Source organism: Geosmithia morbida (assembly GCF_012550715.1).
Source record: "Geosmithia morbida isolate 1262 chromosome Unknown scaffold_13, whole genome shotgun sequence".
NCBI lineage: Eukaryota > Fungi > Ascomycota > Sordariomycetes > Hypocreales > Bionectriaceae > Geosmithia > Geosmithia morbida.
In genome coordinates this window covers 692,465-711,863 of record NW_023336200.1, presented here as the reverse complement: position 1 = coordinate 711,863, position 19,399 = coordinate 692,465, and the positions used below count along the sequence as shown (strand labels likewise).

General features: G+C 52.1%; 5 protein-coding genes across 5 annotated transcripts; 2 read left to right on the top strand and 3 right to left on the bottom strand.

Moving 5' to 3' along the window:
• Positions 1-228: 228 nt before the first annotated feature.
• On the top strand, positions 229-2,751 carry GMORB2_2568 (uncharacterized protein; the record flags this gene model as incomplete). Its single annotated transcript, XM_035464548.1, has 3 exons — positions 229-318; positions 1,323-1,603; positions 2,715-2,751. The coding sequence occupies 3 exons, from the start codon at positions 229-231 to the stop codon at positions 2,749-2,751; spliced, it is 408 nt and encodes a 135-aa protein (XP_035319734.1).
• Positions 2,752-3,425: 674 nt separating this feature from the next.
• On the bottom strand, positions 3,426-6,226 carry GMORB2_2567 (uncharacterized protein; the record flags this gene model as incomplete). Its single annotated transcript, XM_035464547.1, has 2 exons — positions 3,426-6,001; positions 6,070-6,226. Coding segments are annotated over 2 exons (2,733 nt in total), but the record flags the coding sequence as incomplete, so codon positions are not given.
• Positions 6,227-7,767: 1,541 nt separating this feature from the next.
• On the bottom strand, positions 7,768-8,853 carry GMORB2_2566 (charged multivesicular body protein 4; the record flags this gene model as incomplete). Its single annotated transcript, XM_035464546.1, has 4 exons — positions 7,768-7,850; positions 8,008-8,216; positions 8,332-8,536; positions 8,679-8,853. 4 exons carry the CDS (start codon positions 8,851-8,853, stop codon positions 7,768-7,770), a joined length of 672 nt encoding a protein of 223 aa, XP_035319732.1.
• A 2,025-nt stretch (positions 8,854-10,878) lies between these two features.
• Positions 10,879-12,373, bottom strand: GMORB2_2565 (glycosyltransferase family 62; the record flags this gene model as incomplete). Its single annotated transcript, XM_035464545.1, has 5 exons — positions 10,879-11,159; positions 11,246-11,326; positions 11,392-11,439; positions 11,504-12,132; positions 12,201-12,373. The coding sequence occupies 5 exons, from the start codon at positions 12,371-12,373 to the stop codon at positions 10,879-10,881; spliced, it is 1,212 nt and encodes a 403-aa protein (XP_035319731.1).
• A 2,181-nt stretch (positions 12,374-14,554) lies between these two features.
• GMORB2_2564 (DNA-3-methyladenine glycosylase II) lies at positions 14,555-15,715 on the top strand (the record flags this gene model as incomplete). The annotated part of the gene is made up of 1 exon (XM_035464544.1): positions 14,555-15,715. One exon carries the CDS (start codon positions 14,555-14,557, stop codon positions 15,713-15,715), a length of 1,161 nt encoding a protein of 386 aa, XP_035319730.1.
• Positions 15,716-19,399: the final 3,684 nt, after the last annotated feature.

Genomic DNA, 19,399 nt, shown 5'->3' with positions numbered 1-19,399 from the left:
TTTCTTTCTTTCTTTTTTTTTTAAAAAAAAAAAAGACCTTCTCTCTGTCTCTGCTCTATACATTATACATACACCCCCCCTTGCTCTCGAACTTCCAACTTACCGATCCATGCCCTTCTCTCTTCTCTTCCTTTCTCTCGTTTTCCTCTTCTTCTTTTCTTTCCCCCGGTCCTCGACGGGGTTATTTCCATCTCTCTCTCGATCACGACTCTCCTGTCGTCTGATAACATGACTTTACCTACTACCTCTACCCACATTACGCACACCCCGGCCCTCCCTCTCTCCACTTCTCCCGCCCTTGGACCCTGTCCCGGGACCGTTTTCTACCCTGATCCCTTCCTTGCCTGTCCATTGACGCTCCACCTCTCCTCCTCGGAGAGGAAAGCTTGTGTACCCAGCTCTCGTACATCCTCATGCCCCTGTCCATTCCCGGGAAAGAGCTCATGCTATATACATGTACCGTCTTCTGTCTTTCCCTTCCAAGGTTGTAGAGCCCTACAAGGCGAGTCATCTCTCACGTCCTCTCTTCTCCCCCCCCTACTGGCCCTCTCTCTCTTCTCGTCATCACCTCCCATTCTCTCCCTCTGTCTTTCTCCTTCTCTTCCTCCCTCCCTCCACCCTCTCTTTTGTGTGTGTGTGTGTGTGTGTGCGTTGTGTGTGTGTGTGCGTCCGCGTGTGTGTCCGCGTGTTTTGTACGTGTGCGTGTGTGGTTGCCTGCTGTGTTTCCGATCGAGAGCTCGAGAGTCCCGCTTCTCTCTCCGGTCACAGTCATAGCCCTTTACTACACACTTTTTTTTTTTTTAACTATTTCTTACTCCCCCTCCTCTGCCTCTCTTCTGCTTCCCTCTTCTCTGTTTCTTCTTCTTCTTCCCTAATCTCTGTTCGCGGCATTTTGTACCTGGTTCCTCCTTGTCCTGCTCTCTTCATTCTTCAATATATTACACCGCCATCCCTCTACTCAAACCTCCACTCGAACCTCTCCTCGTCTCCTCCTCTTGCTTCTCTTTCTCTTATCTGTCTTCTTCATACTTGTCTTCCTCTTACTTATCCCTCTACTTCGTCCTAAACTTCTCCTCCTTCTCCTCCTTCTCCTCCTTCTCCTCCTTCTCCTTCTTCTCCTTCTTCTCCTTCTTCTTCTCCTTATCCTTCTTCTCCTCCTTCTTCTTCTCCTTCTTCTTCTTCTTCCTCCCCTCCTCCCCCCCCCTCCTCCTCCTCCTCCAACCTCTACTGCTTCTTCAATATCCATCAAGACTCAGCTCAACTCGGCCCGCACGCAAAGGGAGACAGAAGTATCAAGCACCACCGAAACCATGTGTATCCAGATTATTGAAATCTACTCGGCCTGCCGCTGCGTCTACTACGCCCACGCCATCGACCAATGCGCCTCCTACGGCCGTCCGAGCCACGATGTCATGACCAAGAACGTCTACGTCGGCTACGCCTGCGACATTCACGTCGCCGCCTACAGCCAGCCTGGCTACTCTGCCTCTGGCCCTGCCTCGGCCGACTCCGCCTACGCCTACGCCTACGCCTACTCCGACTCGGGATACCACAGCAGCAACGGGGGAGCGGGGGCCGCAGACTCCCCCGGAAAGGCGTACCGGTGAAGAGTCCTGTCCCTGGTGGTCGTGGTCGGCCGTTGCTGCTGCTCCCTCCTGTTCCCGACGACGACGCTCCCCTCCTCTTCTCCCTGGTCGACGACGCTCCTCCTCCCCTTTGATCCGGAAGACTGGTTCCTCTACCTCTACGCTTCCAACCCCTCCGACATCCCCGCCCTTGTCGTCTCTTATAATCGTCTCGTCCGTCGTGGCCTCTGTCCGAGTCCTCCTCGACCTGTCCCTGCTACTGCTCCTGCTCCTGCTCTCTCATCCCCTTCCTCCGTGTCCTAGTCCACGAGGCTACAAAGAAAAAAGACGTGGCATCGTTCTCCACTCCTTTGTGCCGTCATGATATCGACGCAAATCTCTCTCTCTCTCTCTCTCTCCAGGGACAATGACTTGATGACTTTCTCTCTCTCTCTCTCCTTTGTTGAGACGACATGGACGCCTGTTTTATTCCCCGCTCTCCCTCTTTTTTCATGTCTCCTTGACATGTACACCCTCTCCTCGACTCTCCCCTCTCCTTTCATTGCCTTTTTGACCCCCCCCCCCCCCCCCCCCCCCCCCCCCCCCCTCCCCCCCTTCTCCTTAACTGCTCTTGTTCAACTCTGTAATGCTATGCATGGCGTGGGGTCCTGGTTTTTCTATTGATTCAGTTCCCCTTTACTAGCTCGTGGTTCTGGGAAATCACCTCTCACACTTTCAACTCTTTTCTCTCCCTGTCCTGTCTATTTATTTTCTTTTTCCAGAGTTCTGCTTCTCTATTTGCTTGTTTCTCAGCCTGTTCTATTTGTTGTCATCAATTTTCTTTCTCTCTATATATCATTGTTTTCCGTCTCGTCTGTTTTCCTGTTCTCGTCTCCTTTTTCTTCCTCTGTTTCTCCCCACAATCCATCGATCCGGCATCGTTGGAATTGCAAGAGGACGAGTCTGGATATTCGTCTCCCTTGATCTCATATGTATTTCATCTCCACCACGTTGATCGTGGCCAACTTTTCTCGCTCGGACGGGGTGAAGATATATATAAAAAGAAATACCAAATCCATCTTCTACGATTGTTTCTTTCTTCTCATCAGAGTTTCTACTTTCTGCTTAGAAAAAAAGACCACACTGCAGGACACAGTTTTTTGATGAGAATATATTCAGATATTGACCCATCTCTCTTACACCGTATGTGTGTCATCATCTAGAAAGAAGAAGAAAGATCCCCCACCATGACTGCGGTGTAGTAAATCTCACCATCTTGACAAGGATGGCCGTGACAGTGACCCACAAACATGATGTATTGCTGACTGCATGCATCTCACAACTGCCGGATCCTTACATACACAGCCTACACTTAGAGAAGGGATTTTCTTAATAGCCAGAGTTATTGCCATGTGGGGKGGGGGGGGGGGTGGTCCAAGTAAGAGGATCTAGACGGGACCTTAAAGAGCACCACCACATAATGATACTAGTAGTAATATGCGGTAGTCACCAGTCAGGTCGAAGCGTCAAAACAACATGAAATGATTGCCAATATCTATAAGACGGGGACATATAATAGTTAATAGTATATATGCACATGGCTTCTTGCAGTCAAAATGCAAAGATGTGATGCAAGAAATTGGGTAATGAAGAGAAAGAGAGAGGGGAGGGGAGGGAAAAAAAGAGAAGAAAGAAAAGAAGGTGATGGGTGAATACATGGATAAAAGGAAAAGAAATATGAAAATATGGAAGGAAAAAAAATGATCGGAATGAGAAACAAGAAAGATTTGGAAAAAAAAATGAGATTGGAGAATTCAAAGACAGAAAATATTAATAATAATAAAAAAAGAACTTGGGAAATTATTGAACATTCAAGTACAAGTCAGTTCCCTTCCTCGTAGGCGTAAGTCTGGGCATCCACATGATGGACTGCTGCTGCCTCGGAGACATATACGGTAGTCCATCATGCTTCTGTCTCTGCCACTTCGATCCTGCCTCTGCTGCTGCTGCTGCTGCTGCTGCTGCTGTTGAAGGAGATGATGATGATGACGAATTATTCGGCGCGAAACCGTTATTATTGCCCGCCGACGGCAAGGTCATCTGTGCCGCCCTGTCCGATCCCAACCGCTTTGCTAGCAGGGCGGACGACGTCGTCGAGGACGTGGCTGATATGTCGGAGCGTCCGTCGTCGGGGTGGCGCGGTGGCGGGTCTGGGTACCGTCCCTCGGAAGAGGTGTACGGGTCGTAGAGGTATGGGTCCGGTGGAGGGGGCGGTGGGGCCCGGCTGTGGCGGAGGGAGGTAGATGCGCGGCTGGCCCTTGCGGAGGGGAGTAGCTGTCTGTCATCTGGTCCGGGGGACGGTTCGATCAGTCCCATTTTCGGGCGTGAATTGTCGTTGATGTAGTATTGCTGTCCCTGCTGTTGCTGTTGCTGCTGCTGCTGCTGCTGCTGCTGCTGCTGCTGCTGCTGTTGCTGCACGGCAAGTCCAAGAGTGGGACTAGGTTGCCCGGGAGGCTGGTACGGAGTTGATACGGAACGCCCGGAAGACCACGGCGGTGGCGGCGGCGGCGGCGGTGGCTGCGGCTGCCCAGGTCGCGACTGTTGCCTTCGCTGCTGCGGGGCCGCAAGTGGGCGTGTACGCGGCGGGGATTCCATCACGAGGGACAGGCTCCTCGATGCTGCGGCGGGGCTCGTTGGTGGCGGAGGGGTGGTGGTGGTGTCGGGTGTGGGGTCGGAGTTGTCGAAGAGGGTGATGCCGCTGCTGCGAGGGGAGGAGCCCCCGTCTGCTGATCGGGAAAAGGATGGTCGTGGCGCAGCTGCTGATCGGCCATTCATCTGGAAGAAGCGGGCTGGTATCGAGGAGCGCTGGGAGTAGACGCTCGACGGGGCGGGGCCGGAGTTTTGCGTTAGTGGTCGCGATGACTGCCGCTGCTGCTGTTGTTGTCGTTGCTGTTGTTGTTGTGCGCGCAACAGCAGATCAGAGGAAGAAGGGGGTCTAGTTGTCGGCGGTCTCAGGTACGAGTCTGTCTTGCTTGTCGGCTTATACGTGCTGCTGCTGCTGCTGGCTGGGGGGAGGGGGAAGAGGTTCGTCGCCCGCTCGCTGAGAACCCAGTTGCCCCGACCGTCGGAGATGTAGTACGGGGCCGCTGAGCTGGGTGCCGTCGAGGGCGGTCTCCACACGCGGCCCGGGGATATGGGTAGGGAGCCGTCGTCTTCTTCGAACTCGGTCATGGAACTCTCCCTTGCTGCCTGCCGTCTTGCTTTCAGGCTGCCTGGTCCCTTCAACCCCCCCCTCTTCTCTGCCTCCGGCGGTGCCTGTTGACGGCTGCTGCTGCTGCCGCCGTTGTTCTGAGGTATCTCGATTCTCAGGGGTAAAGGAGGTTGTGGCTTATCCAGGGATATGCTGCCCCCGGGATTGGCAATGGTCAATCCCATTGGTTTGAGGGGCTTAGGGGAGCCCCGAGAGTGCGCTGGTGATGATGGCTGCTGCTGCCGCTTCTGTTCCTCCTCATCCTGTCTGAGTGTCGCGTTTGCCGCGTATATGGGCAGTAGGACTGGCTTCGCAGGGAGGAGCTTCGACATGGGTCTCGCCGACGACGCTGGTGCCGGCTGTTTCTGTTGTTGCCTCCTCCATATTGCAGGGGACAGTGCCAGACCTATCGACTCGGGTTTCCAGCTGGAACGGTGATAGCTCTTTCTCGGGGCGGCGGCGGCGGCGGCGGCGGCGGCGGCGGCAGCAGGAGGCGGAGGACGAGGGAAGAGTGAGGAGTAGGGCGCCGGCTCGTCTGCAAGCTGGGCAAATCGCCCTGCACCGCCGTTCTCGGTGAGATGAGGCGAGTCATTGTTGTTGTTGTTGCTGCCGCTGCTGCTGTTTCCTCCTCTCCAGGGTCTCCACCCGCCCGGCATGGACGACGCTCTCAGGCTTTTCCTGTCAAAGTTACGACGACGACGGCACCACCGGGCCAGTACGATGGCCAGGATAGCTATTCCTATAGCTGACACGACTCCCACGGATATTCCCACCACTTGGCCCGTTGCCAGTGTGGGTTCTTCCTCTTCATCGTCATCGTCATCGCCCTTTCCCGCCGGTGTTGCCGATGGGGTCTCGGCCCCGTCGCCGGTTGTTGTTGCTGACGTCGCCGTCGTCGACGTTGGCCGTCTCGTGGTCGAAGAGGGCCTGGTGATCTCGGCGGTCGACGTCAGCTGCGTGGCTGTGTCGGCAGCCGTGGATGGGTGCGAGCTCGCCGTCGTAGATGTAGACTCCGTGCTGCTCGCGGTGGTGGTCGTCGTCGTCGTCAGGGCAGGGAAGCTGATGGCCGCGCCGCTGGAGCTCGGTAGGAGCATCGAGGCCGTGATGACCTTGTGAGTGGGCACAATGGCACCAATCTGGTCGATGCAGATGAAGTAGGCGGCATTGACGTCGCTTTCTTTTTTTTCTCGGGCGTGTTAGTACCGTCGGGGATGGAAAGTATTGAAAGATTCAAGAGAGGAGGAAAGGCTTCACCTGTGATCTCATCGTTTCCAGAGCACGCGCCAAACTCCCTCTCCGCCACGACACATTGCACCGCGCCCTCGCCGAGGGTGAAGTCGATGTTTCCCCTTGTAGAACAGAGGCACTGCAGTGAAGGTTCCAGTCCGCACCCTCTTCCCTCATAGCTGACATCTATAAAGGATAGAAAACAGCTCCGCGCGCAGACGGGCACGGGACTGACGACCCCCTGTGACGGATGCAATGTGGCAGTAGCGTGCGTAGGAGTGATCAAGATGCAGAGTAAATATGGTACCAGCGCGTATGAGGAGGACAAGGCAGCCGGTGCCATTCTAACGAGAAACATCTATATCGGGGGAGTCGGCATCAGTGTTTGTATCACGGCATGATCTTATATATATATATATATATATATATACATATATGTGTGTGTATGTATATACGCTGGACAATGCATAGCATGACATTGCCAGGTCGCGACCCGATTGTTTGAGAAACGGAAAGCATGACGAACCTGATGAGAATAAAGAAAGAAGAGGAGACGGCCAGCATCTCAGCAAAGATGGTTTCCGAGAAGATGAAAAGCCATGAGCGTAGAGGGGACGACGGCAAAATCAGACCAGACAACTTGTTCACAACCAAGCAAAAAAAAGGGAACAAGGAGTAAACTTAGAAAGGATCGATGATGATTTTCAAGAAGATTTGCATGAATAGAAGAAGAAGGAAAGAGGGAGTAGAATAAACCTGAGGAGGAGCGGGAGAAAAAAAAAAGAAGAGCGACAGTTTCCTCACACCTTGGAAGCGCTCATGATACATTCGTCACGACTCCCAAGACCAACCCAGCCTGGCCTCCTTGAACGGACTTCCTGGCATCCAGTAAACCACAACATGCAACATGCAATCCCCCCAAGGCAAAAGTTTTAATTTTTGCCAGCGGTAAGAGAAAAGAAAATTTTAATAAAAAAATAATGGGCGGTTGCAAGATCAAGGGGAAACCACAGTTTAGGCGCCGGGGGAGGGGGATGCTGCGGCCCATGAATGAAATCCTCCGGCGCTTAAAGACTTTTGCCACATACGAATGACGCAGATTTCGGGAGAAGATTTAAAAAATCAAGAGAGAAGAGGCAGAAAGAAAAGAGGTACAAGAGGTGAGAGGGAAAATATTGGAGCTCGCATAAATACTCGTACTGATAGTAGCAAAGTCTACTTTATATTCTCGCTACCGACGAAAAGGAACAAAAATCGCATTTGCAAGTACCATACGTGACACCCTCGAGACTACTAGTAATATGCTTCGTATTCGATACCTTGGTTCCAACTTCAACACCGGCAGACCGTAACCACACTAAAGGTCCAATGAAGTAAAAGAAGGGAGGGGCTGGGTGCCACATAGACAAGCTTCTCAAACTTGGATAGGAAAGGAAGGAGAAGAAGAAGAAGACGCCAACGCCCAAAACGTAACAAGATAAGACAGAAACACCATCATCAATGTGAGAAAATGAAAAGGAGGGGGGGGGGGGGGGGTTAGTTAAAAGGGATGGACGGAAAACAAGTAGAAAGCCAGAAAGAAAGAAAAAATTTGTGAAAGAGAAAAATAGAGAGCAAGAAATATGATGTTGACCATATACCTGTTTGTCTCTCTCGTATAGGGTTCTCAACTCGCTGCTCTTAAAACTCGTTTAAAACTCCATAGAAAGCATGCACCTCCGGATTCTACATGGCCATCTCTGCTCGCAGCTTCTCGAGCTCTGCCTCTTCGTCTTCCTCGACGGCGGGTTGCTTCTTGGACGAGACGGCTATTGTCAAAGGAGTTCGATCAGTGACAGTCCCCCAAACTGGTTTCGGAATCCATGTACATATACGGGCGCTTGCGCAGTGTGATGATGCCGACGGCGATTGCAGAAGAGTGTGTGGGGAAGGAGGGGGGATATGGGTAGAGAGGAGTGTGCTTACGCTCGTTCTGAGCCGGCGAGGGCATCTTGTTGACCGCATCGGCCGTGGGCACATTTCCAGTCTTGAGCATCTGCTCGTCCAGGTGCTCCTGCTGGAGCTGATCCAGCTCGTCCTCGAGCTCCATGTCGTCGATGGGTTCGCCCAGCTGGTTTCCCGTGATGGCCTGAACGATCTCTTCGCTGAGCGCATTTTGGTCTCGGAGTTTGTCCCTGTGTTTTTTTTTCTCTTGTCAATCGGCCAGCCTTTGCAGCACACCACCACCACCACCAGGTACCACCGCAGCACGGCAGATATCGAGAAAGCCGAGTAGGAAAGTGTACATACATGGTCTCGTCCACCTTGGCCGGCGTAAGCTTCCCGTGGATCTGCTTCATGGCATCTCCAGCCTTCTCCATAGCAGCCAGGGTCTCGCGGTTGATGTTGGCCGACTCGATCGCGTTGATTTGCTGCTCCAACGTCCCTATTTGCGCCACAGTCTGCTCCAGAGAGTGTTCATGTGTCTTTTTGCGTCTCAAAGCCGCCTTGGCCGCTGTTGTACCATGTCAGCAAGTCCGGCTTTTCCTTCTCCTCTCCGTCTCCGTCCTCATCTTCCTCTGCTTCTTCCTCCTCCTGTTCTTCCTCCTCCCATCTCTCCTCTCCTCTCCTGCTCTCTCGGGGCCGGAATGACCTACCGTTCTTGTTGGTATTGACATTCTTTCGTGCTACGGCCTCCTGCTCGTCGATCTGCGACTGGAGGTACTTCTCCCTCTTCTGAAGCATGTCAAGCTGCGACCTTAGTCCCAGGATGGCATTCTTGGGGCTATCCTTGCGCTTCTGGGCGCCACCGCCGCCGAACCAGCCCCACATGATGATATCGCCGGGGGGGGGGGGAGGATTTGAAGGGATCGAGCACGGTTCTGCGGATCCTCTAGTCTTCGGAGGGAATCTGATATCCAAGAATACGCTAGATCGCTCTCTTTTGGATGCGGTCCTATTTCGAGGCTCGCGGTATGTCGATCGTCGTGGGGACAGAGGGATGGGATCAAGAGATGCTGATTGTTTCCGATGGTGGGGTTGATAACTGCGTTCAAAAACAAGGTCAGATCCTCTCACCCCCTGGTTGATGCGATAGACTTCAAAGGCAGGGCGGTGTGTCGAGAGAGATGCATGCACGCACAAACTCACACACCTTCCAAAGTCTTTGTGGGTTATTCCCTGGGGACACCGCCTATGTCGTCGTCGTCGTCGTGAGTTTTGCGTTGGGTGATTAGGGAACAGTAGCAGCAGCAGCAGCAGCAGCAGCAGCAGCAGCAACAGGCCATTACATGGGAGTCTACGTAGTCACTTGCCAGGCCCCCCCCATCCACCAATGTCCACTACGGGGGCCTGGTAACCAGAAGGTCCAATTGTATGACGGCACCGGCTGGTCAGGCAACCACCATAATTTTACCGAGCCTCTTCCGTCATCACGTGATCTACTCGCAATACACTCTCCAACTCAAGAGACATATCAATGAAATATCAAGAGTCTCAACTTCGTGCTCGGAGTGCTCGACAAACTTCAAGCATACCACCTACGAGGGCGGAGTGTTCGAGGTCATTCTCCTAATGTCCATTCTGGCGTAACTACTAATATAGGGAGGAAACGAGCAAGCTCACAACCAGACAAACAGAGTCTGAATAACGTGTAGTGATGATTATACTTCTAGAGCCTCGTCCCAGATCTCAAACCAGATACGCCATCAAACAGCACTCAGGTTGCAGGGTTGCAGGTAGGTGCAGGCAGGTAGGACCCCAGTTGGCCCCTGCTGCAACGGCCCATGCAACGGCCCCCGCAACAGCTCCCTCTGCAATGACCAGTACTGTACTCTTGCAAGAATCATATACACCTGTGCAGGTCATTCATTGTACAAGAGGTGGTCACTATTGAGGGAGGCCGAGAAGTATTGGTATTCAGCAGCGGTGACGGTGAATACGGAAGGAGCGACCTCTTGAAGGCATCGTGATACACAATGACCGATAACATTCCTACATGGAGAGGCTCCTACTTGAATAGTACAATCGGCCACTCTTCCTCTTTATATCTACTCATAGTATATATCACGCGAAAAGTGTGATGACAATCTTACCACATGACCTATCAGTCCGTCAAGAGGGATGCTACCAGCCCAACAATGATGCCCTCCTCACTACTACATGTAACAAAAGCCACGATTGTGACCTCAAACGCCCTACTAGTCGTACTTGGGATCACTAGCATGTTAGCTCTGCTCATACTGCTAGTGGTAGTACCATTCTCGAAAATTCCACATTGATAACGAGGTGCAAGAAAAGAAAACCGCTTCCTTTATTTAGAAATTCCTTGTGGTTTTGAAGCCCACTCTTCCTAGAGTAAGCTCATCCATCCTCCCTCCCCCATCCCCCCAAGGTTATTTCATGACAACATGATATTAAGTTGCTAGTGGAAATTGGAAGCGCCGTAAACCCCTTTTTTTCCTGCGCCGCCATCCAAAGGACACCCCTCCCTGACAAATACATGTGGAATAAGAAGAAGATAAAAGGAAGAAAAGAAACAGGTCGCACGGTTGGAGAGAGTGAACGCTCATCAGAACGTTGCCCGGTAAAAGTGTGCGTGCGTCCATGGAGAGCGTAGGTTTGGGCCTCTCTGCCAATCAAGCCGACATGAAGCGAGGATTTTGCAACAGTAGGCAAGATCGTTATGGCATCGTAGGTCTATGTTTTTTATGGGTTTCCTCTTTTTTGTTCCTTCCCGGCCCTCCACTGGACTGCAACTGCTAGTCCCCCCTCTTTCTCTTTCGTGTTCAATAGGGAAAGAGCCGAGGCTGCGGTGTTGTTGGGTGTTCTGCGTATTCACGCCTCCCCTAAGTTGTTTTACCGGGGCTTCTCATCCGTGTCGATGTGCCAGACAACATAGTTAGGGAGACCGACAACTGAATAGCCAGCGCGCTTGGCCATCTTGGCGAAGCCTTCAGTCTCCGCCTGGTTCTCGAAAGCGTAGCAGGGGAAGTTGATGCCTGAACGATGGACGTCAGCTTTGACGAGAATGCTGACACCACCAACTCCGTCAAGTTCGATCTCTTCGTTGGGATCGTCGCGCCAGTCGCCCATCTTGGCCATGTATGTGCGACCAGTGTCGTAGTACTCGGGATACCCTGCCAAGGTGTATATATGTCAACAAACTGTTCGTGCCGTCTTCGAAAAGTCTCGTCTACTATTTTCCTCTTCGAGCGTAACTAACCTTCGGCGAGGATGACATCCTTGTCAAGGTTGGCCGTCAATTTGCGGCTCTGCTCCGTTTCGACCCAAGAGTTGTAGTCGACTGTTGCCGCACATGTTAGCTTTGGCACCTCTACATTATGGCAGCATCTCGAAATGTCTACTTACATCGTCCCTCAATGTCGACGCCATTTTCGTAGCGGTGGAACCAGATGTCTTGAACATATGAGTTAGCAAGCAAGTCGAGCAGTCCTCATGGGGGGTGGGAGAAACTGCGTACTGGGCACAACGATGTCCTTGTCGTGAGCAATAAGATCCTCGAGGATCCTGTCGGGGCTGTCGACAATGTCGACATCACGCCAGTAGACCCACGAGTGGTCCGGCTTAAGGGTGGTCGAGAGCAGGTAGTTCCTGGCCTGGCCCAGGGCCTTGCGCCGAGGTCCTTGGGCAGGGAAAGCATGACGCTGCTCAACGTCGTTGGGAAGGATGAAGTGGAAGTCCTTCTCGACAATGGTGGCACTGTTGAAGGGGATGTTATCCGGTCGCTTCTGAATACGGTCGAGCTCGGAGGCAAGGACAGCGAGGGTGTCGTCGCTCGAGTCGGAGACGAGGAAACCAAGGTCGATGAGGTGGTGCGGGTAGGTGAGCTCGACCAGGAGCTCAAAGTACTTGGACAGGTAGGGCGAGGCGTCCTTGACGGGGGTGAGGATGAGAATCTTCTCCTCGTTGATGACGGCCTTGTGTGTCGACTTGATGGGGTTCAGGTCGACGTGCTCGATGGTGGATGAGTCGACCTTGAGGGGCTTGTGGCGGTTGAAGATGACGGGCGTCTGCATGTGGGCGTTCCATCGCGAGTATTCGTTTTGGGTCATGTCCAGCGGCGACTTGGCAGGTCCCCAGCAGTAGAAGCTGAGGGCAGAGGACGCCAGTTGTTAGCACAGACTTCTAGAGAGGGAGCTCCGAGGAGAATCGTTTACCTCTGCATCTCGGATGCTGAGCTGGAGATGCCACGCCATAGCAGGGCAATGATGCCAAAAACGGCGCAGAAGAGGAGGAAACGCGGCTTGCTGACCGTGTTCCATAGCACTCTTATCTGGGGCGCACGAGCCCTGGCAGTCTTCCACTGCAATCCGCCCTTTGGGAGAAGCATGATAAGAGAGGTGTGTGTGTGTGTGTGTAAGTGTGTGCGTGTGTATTTGAGTCAGGTTAGACCCGACTTGTTGCCAGAACTTAGCGACGCGGGCAGCCCAGTCGAAAGGTGGCGTTTGTCGCAAGGAGCCGTGCTTAGCAAAACCCCCCCGTTTTCGATGGCGATGATCGAGGAAGGAGAGAAGAAGGAGGACGAAAACGAAGATCCTGTTATTCGAGATGGGCCTCCAGATCGACTAGCGTACGAGGCGCGGATGTCGTCGTCGTCTCCTACGAGTTTATAGTAGTCGTCGTGATAGGGGTCGCACGTGAAATGGATCGTCGTCGTCAGCCAGGGGGCGAGGTAATAGCGGGTACAAGGAAACGAGTGTCGGTTACGCCTTGAGGCGGGATGGATGGTGACGAGAAGAGAAAGAAGCCAGCAGCTCGGAGATGGCGGGGGTCGTGGGCGCGCAAAGATGGCTCTACGTCGTAAGAGCCAGATCGTCGTGGAGCAAGCAAGAAGTTAGAAGGCCAGATCGGGTACGAGAGAGGGCCTCTACGCCATAAACGTGGCTATGGGAATTCTCTGGGCATCGAGATCAGAGAACCATTCAGGACTCAGCGTCAACCCAACAGGCGGCGCATTTAACTGGGGGTCGACCGGCTAATGGCAGGGGCGAGGAGAGGTAAAGCCGCCAAAGGGAGGGTACGTGTTTCCCCCTGTAAGCACAACAGGTTGGGAGGGGGGGGGGGGGGGGGGGGGGGGGGGGGGGGGGGAGGTAGCGTACGCACTAATACCTGTAGAATTATTACTCTATTTGCCCGCGTGCATAGGTAATATTAATACTCAGGAGCAGGACATAGGTATTATGTAGCATTACTAAGCACCCGGGCCGCCTACGGTGCACAAGAAAGTTAGGGGTGCTCCATGTCTCTGCCAAACGTATCGTACACACAGACCTGAGAGCAACAAAAAGAGAGATTACGCGTAGATGTTCTCTCCGGGCCGTCTTTGATAATACTTCTATCATCACTCCTGACATACTACCTGGGTAGCAATATTTGCATTCTCTCGCCGAGTTTCACAAGTGTGGACCCATGAATTTCCCTATTCGAGTTTGTCATTCAGTGAGACAGCCGTGCTCTGAACCTGTCAGAGTATAATAAGTATTGAATACACACCCAACGTTCAAGATCAGTCGACAGTGTTGAATATGGTCCATGACAAACCTGCTTCAGCCCGATGATAAAGGCGATAATCAAATCCATGGCCGAGTAGGGGCAATACTACCACGAACATGGTACCAGTAGTATTTCACTGACGGAACCGAACGATAGCGGCATCAGTGCCAACATTCATGCTCGCCAATTTACCAACCTGAGTTCCCGGGTAAGAGCAAAGCAAAGCATCTCAACGTAACATCTCTGTGCTACGTTGTACCACCGACCCGGCATTATCTTTACCTGCCTGTCAAGTCAGTGGGTGTGGGATAATGGTATTTTACGAGAAATCCACCGTAGTCTCGAGACAGGCCGCATCTATCTGATCAAGTCTGCAAGACCTGTATACGACAGTCTATAGCTCCTGCATCAACCCGCATCATCGTCATCGTATACGAAGTCTTTAGAGTGGAATTACGATGTAGGGCAAATCGAAACATTCCCGGAATATTGAGAGAGAGCCCTGGGGAAGAAGAAAAGAGCCACGAGTATATATCCAGGCCGCCGTACTGTTATCGTACGACGAACGCTGTCGGCTAGTAACATGTCTGTTCGCGATGGTTCTACAGATTATCGCAGTGACAGGGGTTATGAACGTATGCCTGAGGCAGGCTTCTCACCACCCCACCCCCAGAATGCGCTAGCTCTAGCCGCCGCACTTGCATCTAAATGTCCGTATTAATCAGCTTCGACGACATGCCAGTGCGCGATCTTTCAACCTCAATATCCCCTCACTATCAGCTCCATGAAGCTCACGTGATGCAGATCTGAGTTGTCAATTCATTCTCGGAGATTCTGCAGTCTATTGAGCGGTATCAAGACCGTGGGCCTACACTTTCGACGGGCCTCACCAACGACGTCATATGCCTCGCACGCTCATGGTGCGCCAGCAGTCTTTGGGTTATACAGCACGTTCAACCCTCGACACGGTCATCTTTTCTTCTTTCATTCTTCTACCTTCCCCCCCCCCCCCGCAAAGATGACAGCCGAGACGAGGCAGTCATCTCGCCTCAAGGCCCGCGATGCAATGTCACCCTCCACGGAGCCTGTACAGCCACAACCGCCACAGTCTAGGAAGCGAAAGCCATCACTAGCATCATCGCCAGCTGTGGAAGAGCCCAGCACCCCGGCCAAGAAACGCAATGGAGTGTTATCGCCATCTACACCTATTGCTACTACTGCTGCTACCACCACTGGCGCTTCAAATAATGTCGATTTCACGGATGGTGCGAGTAAGAAGCCGCGGAACGCTACTGTCACCCGCCTAGCCGGCACCGACGTATCCAACGCCACACTCCTCTCGCCAGAGTCATCACGGATTATTGCATCGCGAGATGTCGAGACGCTATCGCCATCCAAGGCTCCAAGAAGCAAGTCTACGACGGCTAACATACTGGAAGAAGCGTGCGAGTACCTGATCCGTGTCGACGAGCGGATGCGCCCCATCGTCGAGAACAACTACTGCCGGGTCTTCTCGCCCGAGGGCCTAGCAGAAAAGGTAGACCCGTTTGACCGGCTGACGAGCGGCATCATATCACAGCAAGTGTCTGGGGCGGCAGCTAAGTCCATCAAGGCCAAATTTGTGGCCCTATTCCAGCATCAAGATACAGCCTCTACTGCTGCTGCTGCACCGACAGGAGAGGAGGAGGAAGAGGAAGAGGAGAAGAATGCGAAGTCAGAGGCAGCCCGTTTCCCGCACCCGTCCGAGGTAGCGGGTTGCTCCATAGAGCGACTACGCACGGCGGGCCTCTCCCAGCGCAAAGCGGAATACATCAAGGGTCTGGCGGAGAAGTTCGTGACGGGGGAGCTGAGCGCGCAGATGCTGCACGACGCACCGTACGACGAGGTCCTCAAGAGGCTTATCTCGGTGCGCGGGCTGGGCCAGTGGTCGGTCGAGATGTTTGCGTGCTTTGGGCTCAAGCGGCTCGACGTCTTCTCGCTGGGCGACCTGGGCGTGCAGAGGGGCATGGCGGCGTTTGTGGGCAGGGACGTGGCCAAACTAAAATCAAAGGGTGGCAAGTGGAAGTACATGCCAGAGAAGGAGATGAAGGAGCTGTCGGATCGGTTTGCGCCGTATCGTAGTCTGTTCATGTGGTACATGTGGCGGGTGGAGGAGACGGACGTGAGCACCATGGAGTAAGATATACTAGCGTGAGTGAGTAAGTAAGAAGAGAGAGAGAGAGAGAGAGAGAGAGAAAGCACCGTGGGAGTGAGAGCACGTAATGGAACAAGACACGACGAAAGCGGAACGAGGATGCGATCAACCTATTTTTCTTTTTTCAAGAGGGATACGGATACTTTTGATATACGAGTACACGAGCAATACCAAGTAATATGAACAATGTACCGGTATTTCCGTCAGCAATACCCTATTGCAGAGTAAGACGAGATCTATCACTACCCAAAGTATGAGTTCGTTAACAGGTATGTTCGCATTTTGAACCAAAAAAAAAAGTAACTCTTGCGTGTAGCATCCCCCACGGTGGAGTTCTGACTTTTAAGAAGTGCGATCGGTGGACGATCAGCTCTGCTCCTCTTCCTTGACACGGTGTACAGATTACTCGTAGTAGTATCATATCAGTATTATTACTAGAAGTATCCGTACTCTATGTTGGAGGCCTGCCAGAACTGCCGAAAGGGATTATTATATCCAGGAGTCATTTCGTTATTCAATACTCTATCCTCCCAGGGAAGATTCAAACGGGAACAAATGACGACAATGCTTCACGGAAACGGATACTATCATGAAAAGCGAAAAGCGCTGATATGCAGTGGAAAAAAATTGGGGACGAATAGATGGAGGAGGGGGGCCATCACGATGGTCGTCACGATTGTATGGAGCTTGACCGGGCAGACGGTACGAGTATAATATGTGCTGAGTCCTGGGTTTACTCGTCAGTAGTATTATCTGCCATAAGGCGGGCCGTAGGTACGGCCTACGGAGTATCAATACTCACGATGAAGACGGGTTTGACTGCGTGAATCCGGTGGCATGAAAATAGGGGTCATGATCGATTGATTTTATGGATGGATCAGGATGGAAGGACTTATGACGACGGGGCTCGATTTGGGGGGAGGGGGCGCTTATGCGTGAGAGCCTAGAGGGGGAGCGTGCCCGAAACCAAAGAGGATGATCCTGTCTAGCATGCATTATATTATTAATATCGTACGAGGAGGCAACATTTTTTCCAAATGACTCAATGTGTATCATGTTTGAATGATGCAAGAATCTACACGTAAGATGAGGATTGACAAGTTTAGGTGAGTAAAACCATCTCCATCCGGTGCGCATATCTGCATGTAATCTGTACTGTATCGTATCTGGGTATCCGTGGTCGCTGTACCTTTTGAGGTGAGAGGGAGATGCCACAAGTGCCGGAGACTCACCTGGCACGTATACGTACACGGGACTAATGAGGATTGACATCGACTGGGAATTAAACAGGAATTGGGAGGCGGGTCATTTCCCCTGGTGTGTTGGGCGAGACTCTGATCTACGCTGTGCTCGGAGAGCTCCATCAGCATATCTCAAATTCTTCCTTCTTTCCTTCGTCCTCACCTTATCTTCCCTCCCTGAACAGTGATCGCACACACCCGTCTCCTTCCGACAGGGTAGGCGAGATAAAGGGAAAAGCAAGCTGCGAGTTTTGGTAGCCGATGATAGAAGACGGGAATCAATAAGAATATTATCAGCAATGAGGCTGTGCAAGGTTCAAGTAATATAGAGGTCGTCCGTCCAAGTACGACCACATGTATCGTATCGTATTCATACCCGTAGTGTGCGTGTACGTGTGCGTGTGCGTGTGCGTGTGCGTGTGCGTGTGCGTGTATGTGTGCATTGTGCATTGTGCATAAAAGCAAAACCGTGGCACATAATGGGAGGACAACCACGACGACGACCGATCCTACTAACATAATCGTACAGCTGAGAAACATGAGGAAAAATAAAAAAGACCCAGTGTCGATTAATTAAAAAAAAAGATGAAATGAAGTTGGATTCTTTTCCGTTTAGAGTTCCGGCCAAGGCGTGACCGGCGGAGAAGAAGCCCACATGACGGGACGGACAGCTTGTCTATTCGACAAGAACGGGAGACAAAATGGTATTTTTAACCACCCCCCCCACTGTGAAATCTACGATAGTACCATGGTATGAAGGTCCCATAAGAAAAACACGAGAGTTGAAGAAGAAGAAGAGTTGAGGTCTACCACTCCGTATTATTACAGTCTACTACTCGTACTCCGTATGCCAAAGAGTTTTTACCAATGGGGGGGGGGGGGGGGAGACACGAGCATCCATCCTTATCGTGGTTCGGACCGGGGGGGGGATGAGGGAAAACGGATCAGGATTGCATGGTAAAATTGAATGACAAGCCCCGCATATCACCGAGTATCAACGCATACGGTACATGTACAGGTATCATTACGACGTTATCACAGCAGCTATGTACTCCGTACTAGTGGTAATAGTATGAGTTATTCATACTTACCCGGGCAAGCAAGCTAAGGCCAAGTCAAGTTTGTTAGGACACCACCATCCGAAAAACCCTGTAGGCCTCCGATTCCCAAGGGTAAGGCAAAAAAAAGCAGGTGAAATTTGGTAATAGCGGGCCCCCCTCCCCCCCCAATCAAGGGGTGGTTGGCATTGGATCTTTCTTGGCCCTGGTTTGCGTGGACTGGCCTCGAGATGGGGAAGGGGGGAAGAAGGGAGAGGGGTGAGGCTGCAGAGCGAAAAAAAAAAGGAGAAAGGAGCGGGGGTGGGTGTCGATGTAGCACCATTGTTTTTTTCTCTCTCTCTCTATAGCGTTATGAACTAGGGAGGAGCATCTTGTTATGTAGGCTGCTGTATCCAAGGATTTGTGTTTGTTGGTCAATTGTTACTCAGTGAGAGAGGGAGTTGATGATTCCGAGTAATCATGCTCTGCATAACAATACCTGTACGAGTAGTACGGTCATGTGTGTGTGAGAGAGAGAGTATTAATTAATAGATATTGAAACGAGGACATGGGCCATGTTACCTTTAAAAAAAAATGCATGGATCCAATACTACAACTTGCTCGTGTACGAACAAGACTACAAGTATCACATATGACGTATAGTGGTGTAATGTATTGGCCCCGAGAAAGAACTCGTATCGACACGAGGGCCAAGGGAAGGCCCCGATCTCTCTCACCCTCTCTCTCCCTCCCTCTCCGCGGCTGAACCCAGGGACCGTCCATGGATGGTGTCCATTGATGGTGGAACACCCCGTGATGAGGCAGAAAAAAAAAGAGAGGTACTTTCGGATAACAGTGGCCCAGTAACCTCGGAGAGTATTGCTCGTAGATGATGAGCAGAGAGGCTCAGAATAAGAGAGAAAGTCTTTCCCATCATCTATTGAACTTGCCTCTAGCTCAAGCAAAGACGAAGAAGGGAAGAAGAAAAAAAAGAGGCCGGATTCTGTGAGGGACCGCATTCCGGAGCTATATTACGTAGTGGGGAGCGGAAGGGGGACAAAACCACCCACCCCACCCCCAAACGATGGAGCAACAAAGCTGATGCATTCCACGCCGTCAGACAAGTGCATTCCCACTTGGCGCTCTGTACGAGATTGAAGGTTGATTCTAGGGGAGGGAGGAAGCTTCTAGGATGGGAGAGAGAGAGAGAGAGAGAGGGAGAGGCAGGATGGATCGTTACCTGTCGACCAGGACTCGACGGCCAAGATGCAGGACAAGTTGACTTGAAGGACGGAATTCAACGGCATCGCAGGAGGAAAGACGACGCGTCGTAGTACAGTGAGACGATACCACGTAGACAGCGACGCGCATGTACCAACACTACGATACTA